The sequence below is a fragment of the Triplophysa rosa genome, linkage group LG5, assembly GCF_024868665.1.
Source record: "Triplophysa rosa linkage group LG5, Trosa_1v2, whole genome shotgun sequence".
Lineage (NCBI taxonomy): Eukaryota > Metazoa > Chordata > Actinopteri > Cypriniformes > Nemacheilidae > Triplophysa > Triplophysa rosa.
The window spans coordinates 18827300-18834626 of record NC_079894.1 but is presented as its reverse complement, the minus strand read 5'-3'; the positions used below and the strand labels follow the sequence as shown (position 1 = coordinate 18834626).

Sequence of the window (7327 nt, the reverse complement as noted above, 5' to 3'; positions counted from 1 at the left end):
TTTTCTGTTCTTCTATCGCGGACAGATCTGGAGGTGGACAATTTTGATTTACTAATTCGGAAGCCGGCTGAGTGAGAATACGCCCCTTTCACATGACGTCATGCATCTTCCGTTCTGCCGCGAAGCAGTGTACCGTTACTTCCGCTAGCACTCCAGTTCATAAGGTGGCGGTAATGCACCTATAAGCTGGTTTGCCAACCGCCAGTAAAACTCAAGAAGTTACTTCCGCTAGCGCCTCAGAATGGAGTTTACCAAGTCCCTTGCACATCTGCCGCAAATACGGCTAGATGATGTACAACGTCTTCCAGACAAATTTTCGCTAACGACAATAATATCTTCATAATATTTGGATATTATTATTAATAAACAAACAAACGATTCAAATGTTTTTATTTATTTATACAATTCAAATTTAGAATTAAGGTTAAAAAATAATATTTAATAATATTTAAAATAATATTCAAAATAATTTTCTTGGCTCTGACGTAGTTATTTTTCTTGTCAAAAAATATATTTTTTGCAAGCATCGTAGCAAATATTTTATTACTCCAAAGTGTGAAATTGACTTTTCCCTGTTTGCTATTTTTCACGTCAGGAGGTAAAATCAAGGTGGGGGTTGGGGAATGTGCTTAGATGCAGCTGTCATATACATGTTTGCATTCCTAGCTAGTATCAACATATTCTACCTCTTATATTTTCAGTCATATGCAGTGTGTTTAATGTTATTTTAAGATGTAACAGAAACAAAAATGTATATTAAATAGATTTTTTTTCTTCACCGTGCAATTTTTAAAGAGACAGTTCACCCAAAAATAAAAATTCTGTCATCATTTACTCACCCTTGAGTTGTTCCAAATCTGTAGAATTTTCATTTTTGTCTGAACTATCTGAGGGAGATAGTTGCACAAACTGTCTATCATGTTTAACACTTACGAAATAAAAAAACTACCAAAAAAAACATTGTTACTACACTTTTACCACTAAAAAACATGGTTCATTGTCCCAGGGAAGGGCGGCATCTAAAGGGGTAACATGTCAAAACTATTCTAGGGGCCCACAAGTGTAAGTGGGTTTATAACAATTACAGTATTGATGTAAGGAGCATACAGTCAGTGGACCCAGAATTTCTTTCTACAACACTGCCATTCTTAAATTCTTCTCAGCAGACTAGTAAATCTGTGGCTTATGTGAGATTACTCATCAGGATTTCAGCTTTCAAAAACGAAAAAAAAAGAACCGTCACTCACTTGGTTGATTTGGACAAGCATTTAGATACAGAATCACACACACACTTCTCACACACTGTCTTTTGAAATAGTATACAGAAGATGCAATGGCTTCCATGCTAACATAAAGGTTTCATCTTTAAAAGTGCGACCCACGACTGTATCCAAACGCACGCACACCTTAATGGGAAATAGAGACGCTGTCACTCATTCTAAGGAAAGTCTTTATTGGTCAATGTACAGAAAGTGCTGCAGTGACCATCAAAGAAGTTAAACAAAACCCTTTACAAAACATAAGGAGAGAAACATATACAAAAGAATAGTCTTACATGATTTTACAGGGTTGATCTTTTTAAAAGTTCATTTTTTGTTGTTTCTGCTCTATAACACACATGGTTAAAAAGGACTAGTGAAATGGAGGTTCTGGAAAGAGGACGGGGACGTCTCACAAAGCTGACAGCACAAGCACAGAGTTTAAAACGTATGAAATGAAAAATCTTAACCACTGCAACTGACATTACATGTAACCCAATGCACATACCCAAAAAATGCACATCTCCTGGCTAAATGAAGCAGGCGGGGGGGTGTTGGGGGGTACAAGTGTCACCTGCGGCATCTTGTCATTACTTTAACTCTTTCTAGATGCAACTCTAGCTGTCAAACGCCTACAAAGTTCACAATTTACCATTATTTCTACTTGTATTTCTTTTCTTAAAGGAATATTTGAACTGTACACTGTTAAGTGAAGACCTTCAGAAAACACCACTCTTTCCCAAGATAAAATCGAAGCACATTCTTCTTTTTTTCATTGTATGACTGTCTTTGTCTACAGGGCGTTTGACAAATCTTCAGCTATTTCTTCTATTCAAATTGAAGTGAGGAAGAACCCATCCGTGGTTGAGGTGAACACCATGAACAATAAGAGAGATCAATACAGATAGAGAGACGAGGAACAGATATTCCTCTTCAGCAAGCAAGTGTGGATACAAACAGGCCGTGTGAGGGATGCAGGAGGAAGTGACGGGTCTGAGTCACCATTCAACTACTCTACAGCTCTGTATTTACAGAAGACAAGAATATACAAATGTACAGACACTCTTTCTCCTACTGCATCTTACTGCAAAGAACCCATAAGAATAAACAAAGGGGAAAACTATTAAAAAGTGTTTGCATTACACGGATTTCAAATGGGTTCTCATTACTATATTAAAAGAGAACGGTTTCAATCAACATTTCTAAAATAAACACATTTGCTATATTTTTAAATGAAAAAATGATACTTTCATTGCCAAAAACCTATTGCACACCAATGCAATACTAAGTGTTATTCTGAAGATAGCAGACAACAAAAATGATGACCTTTAAATATTACAGTGTTTAAAAAAGGGAAAAGTTAATCTATATAATCTAAAAAAATGCACAAAAATATTAAGAAAGCATCCCAGAGATGTTGATTTGTAAGTTCACAATTGTTATTTTGAATTTATTTTTGCTTTTAGTGGATCTACTGAGACACTACACAAATACTACAGGCTTTGGATGCAATTTCAAATATTGACCAGCAGAGAGAGCCATAGCATTACAGGATGCTCTGTGGGCGTTGAAAAGTGTCAAAATCAGAGTTTCTTGTCTCGGGGTCTTTTCAGGCAATTATTTCTGGCTTCAGTAGATGTGAGTGGGAATTAAATGCAAGTGGTTTATGTAGGTATGCATATGTGAATGAACAAGTCTATGTCTACACATGTCTGTGTGATAGTGTTTGCATATGTGTGTGACTGTGTGTGTGTTTGAGTGTGCGTGTCTGTTTTAATAGGATAACGTAGAGGGGTCCAACTCCAGCTTCCCCTTCACTCTTTTGTTCTGAATATCAGTCTCTTCCTCTTCATCACTTTCCTCAGATTCAGCGCTAGAGATATCTCCAGCCAGTTCATCATCATTCTCATCATCTTCATCGTCCTCCGGCTCGTCCTCTCGAACCTCCACAGCGATCTGTGCACCTTCAAAGCTCTATGATGAATAACACAAAGAGGATATTCAAAAGGTAAAAGACTAAATCTAATTTATTCGTGCTCATTTTTCAAATACTTAATATTCCAGCTCACAGAATTTAAGCACAATGGTTACTGTATATAATAATAATGATCATTTATGTAATAACTTCAGCTAATCGCTTAGCTTCTAACCGTAAAAATAAACATGTTTACAGTATTGCTTTTATAAGGAAAGCCTTGAGCCATTGAGTGTAACAATAAGTTCACTACACTTGCCTTATAAGCATCTGTAAATGCCTATTTTTCTTTCATTTTTATGATCATGACAAAATGTAGTAACTGTATGTATGTAAATATAATGTCTAACAGCTCACGAGGGTCTTTACAAATCAAACAGGCACTGACCTCCATGGGATTGACAGTGATGTTGAGATTGGAGTCATCCCAGTCCATCTCTGGCTCCTTTCTTCCATCAGCATCATCTTTTGAACCCTCCTGGTGGGCGGTGTGGATACGATAGATGCCCAAGACCACAATGACCACCAGGGCGGCGATGCACATTACAATTACCACCGTTGCAGCAGGTGGGGTACCTAATAACACACGGATAGAGGACGTTACAATTAGGATAGAGTGAAAGCATTTTGTATATTGTCATGCCGTAATGGACATGTAAGGAATGGATTATATAACAAGCCTTGCAATAATTTAAGACACTCTGCTTCACCAATAACTGAGGTAAAAGTATAGTAACATACAACCTTGAGTGGCGTATTGCTTCAGTCGATCTATACTGCAGCTATGTTCTTGTATTTTTAGGACTCATTCAGCCGTAGAGAAATCAATGCAATCCAATGTTATTCTTTTATGTTTTTATTCTGAAGAGAGATCTGTGCAAGTTCATGTGGTCCAAATGCTTTTCAGTAAAACATATTGACAAATCTAAACATATTTAGTATTGACAGGAATAAGGGCAGTCTTCAAACACAACACTTTATGTTGTATATAGAGCCAGACCATAATGGTGACCTACTGATGAATGGCATGCTGGGATGATGGGATCTCTATACTATGGCTACCAACAGGAAACCAAGATTTGTGATATTTCTTTAATCTCAATTGTTTCACCTAATAATAAGACAATAATAATAATAAAATTAATAATAATAATGCAATATCGCTAGAGTAGGAGTGTGATAGTGCTCTTATATCAGAATGGCTGTGATTAGGCCAGAGGCATGAGGCCGCATGATACAAATATTTTAATGATATTTAATATATATCTATATAATAATTTAAATATCATATATTATATACATCTTTACAATAGATAATAATAATATAAGATGATGATGATAATAACAATAATACGAATAAACAAGATATTCTTATTATTATCTATTTAACTTCTCAGATTTTTCTCCTGAGAAGGTTTTAGTAAGCTCATGTGTCATCTCATCTTCATCAAAATTGACAAATTTATCTGACATGCGTTTATGTTTGTTTTGAGAGGTGAATGAAACATTGAGAACGCAAAGTGTCCAGTGCAACTTCCAAGCAATGAAATCATCCTCATGTTCACAGTATGTTGTCATGTCTCTAGTTTGTACAGTACTTAAGTTCAGTTCACACAGTTTGGTTAACTGCCTTGTGCAACAAACGTGACTTTTTATTTCAGGGATAAAATCCTGAGAGCATTTCTGGTTAATATGTGCTGTCCGTCATGTCTTTGACATACATATGGCACACAGCACTCGCTTGGTGGGTTATTCTTAACTGTCAGTCAAACTAATGTTAGGCCTGTCAACATCTCACGGATTATGAAAGATGGCAGAAAATAGCCATTGAGCGAGTGGAGATAGAAACAATTAATTTGTTTTATTAAATCTTAAAGGATGCTTTGTATAGTCTTACATATAGTCATATGTTACTATGCTGACAAATATTACTCAGGCCTATTAAATGTTACAGAAAGATGACTGACTTCGGTTACTAGTTCACACAGACTTCAATTATCCTGTTGTTATTCTGCAAACAAACAGGACCATTTGGAGTCACATCTGTTAGTTAATGCAACTGTCAATCCAAAATTCTGATTGTACAGACGCAGCCGGTGCGACTGATGTTCAAGCCTACATCCATGTGAGCTGTGCTGACAGGAGTAAACAGTCCCACACAGTTCACTTAAAGAACAGAGCGGTTTACTGAGACCTTGCAGTAAGCGGGACCGGGAGCATTAGGTCACAGTGCCACCTGCTGTTTATCCATGTCCCCCCTAAAGCAATGGTTCTCTCTCTCCTTCGAGTCTGCTACATCTCGCTGCGGTCAGCTGTGCTCGGTATGCCCTTGGGGAGATCACTGACGTCCCCGGTGTGTGCGTGAGCTGGTACATTAAGTGTTATTTCCCAAGCTCCTTCAAAACCGATGCGATCGCTGACCGCTCATGCCGGCGCATGTGGGAGATTGTGTTTGTGTCGTGCGCACGCTTATCTGCATTTTCGGTTAGCTCTGGCAGAATTTTCGATAAGAATACTCTCTCGAATGCATATTCGGCCTCTTGTTTTTCAACGTAATGAGAAAAAGTAACAAAGAACAATAAACAAATTTGAATAAATGAACATGTTGATTTGCAAACAAGGATTGAACATTGACGTTACAGTTTCAAGATAAAGCATTACAGGATCACTCAGAGTAGGCTATGCTCACATGAGCACTAGCGCCTGGGAACATACACAAAGAAACATCATACCTGAGATGTGGTCAGAGTTGACGGTATGTACGACCAATGGATGATGAACAGGTCTCATGAATTGCGATTGGACGGCCATGTGATTGACATGCTCCACGGCCTCCGAGTTGTGCGCGATTCCAATCTGAGGGGTTAAACATATAAAGGCGCAATATAAAGGTAATACTGAAGTATCAACAAGAGTGAAATTAAAGTGTGATATAGAGTGAATGGATGACAAAAAACCCTCAAACACTGGCCAATACGAGGACGGGGTCTGACCTCCAGGTTGAACTCATTGCTTGTGTACCGTCCATTCAGCTCAGAGCAACTGAGCCGGAACCTTCTCTCAGACAGACTGCCAGGCTTCCAGTTACGGTACCTCACCTGCCTGATGGCCTGTTCATAATGCGCCATGGAGTCCACACCTGAGACCAAAGACAGACCAGTGTTAGAAAACCCCCTTCCACTCAGACAAAAGAGCTCCAGTGGATCGAAAGACCCTCGAAATGGAACCCCTGAATAAGTGAAGGTCTTAGTCCTTCACCAATAAATGTAGCAGACACTCACAAAGCCCTTTACAAAATGTCAAGCTGATTCCAATGTTCTCTCAAAAAAGCCAAATGTTCACTGTGATTGTTAGAGGGAATGGTCTGAATCTGAGTTAAAGCGTTTGAAAAGAGAGAGAATAATGGAGAGTGACTTTCAAACTTTTCTTTCAAACTTTATTAAGAAGCATAAAAGTTCAAATGAATTTATTTGATTGCTCACTATATTCAGATAATGCATGACCTTATTTCAGCACCGATAATGGTTGGAAAATGAGATATTGTGATTTTCTTCCCCTAATTTCTGCTTTCTTGAATTAAAAACTTATTTCAGCGTCTAAGTGTGCCATAAATGGGGAAACTCTGACATTTTTATCAGTCATCTCCTTCGCAAAAACTGTCCCAGTTTACCTCTATTCAACCCCAAATTATTACAGTTTACTAAAACTAATACTATTAAAAAAACATTTCTGTTAATTGAAATAATAAAATAATAATAAATAACGAAACTTTATTCAATCTAAATATTACCTAAAAACAAACTAAACAAAAATTGGAAATGTTGCCTAAGAAATAAACTCAAATGAGTTTATTAACTGAAAATAAATAAAAACTAATCTAAACCTAAAACGGGTGTCAAATTAAATTAGGCTTATATAAAAACAAATAATATGACAAATGCACACAACAAATCTGCTAACAATTAAATAAATTGAACATGGGAACTAAGAATAGAAAAGCTAAGTCACAATTTTAATAAAAACTGAAAACAAAAATTCACCCTACATTTAAAAGAAATGTTTTTACAACAATAGAACAAGTTTTTGGGTGTTC

At 37.0% G+C, this 7327-nt stretch overlaps 1 protein-coding gene across 1 annotated transcript in view; it reads right to left on the bottom strand.

Moving 5' to 3' along the window:
* Positions 1-1367: 1367 nt before the first annotated feature.
* clstn2a (calsyntenin 2a) overlaps positions 1368-7327 on the bottom strand; it is a 223788-nt gene continuing 217828 nt past the window's right edge. Inside the window, exons 14-17 of the mRNA XM_057334277.1 lie at positions 6228-6373; positions 5967-6090; positions 3623-3810; positions 1368-3233 (exon numbers count right to left, since the gene is read on the bottom strand). Coding sequence (XP_057190260.1) covers positions 3033-3233; positions 3623-3810; positions 5967-6090; positions 6228-6373 — 659 coding nt within the window. The 3' untranslated portion in view covers positions 1368-3032. The remainder of the gene's footprint in view (positions 3234-3622; positions 3811-5966; positions 6091-6227; positions 6374-7327) is intronic.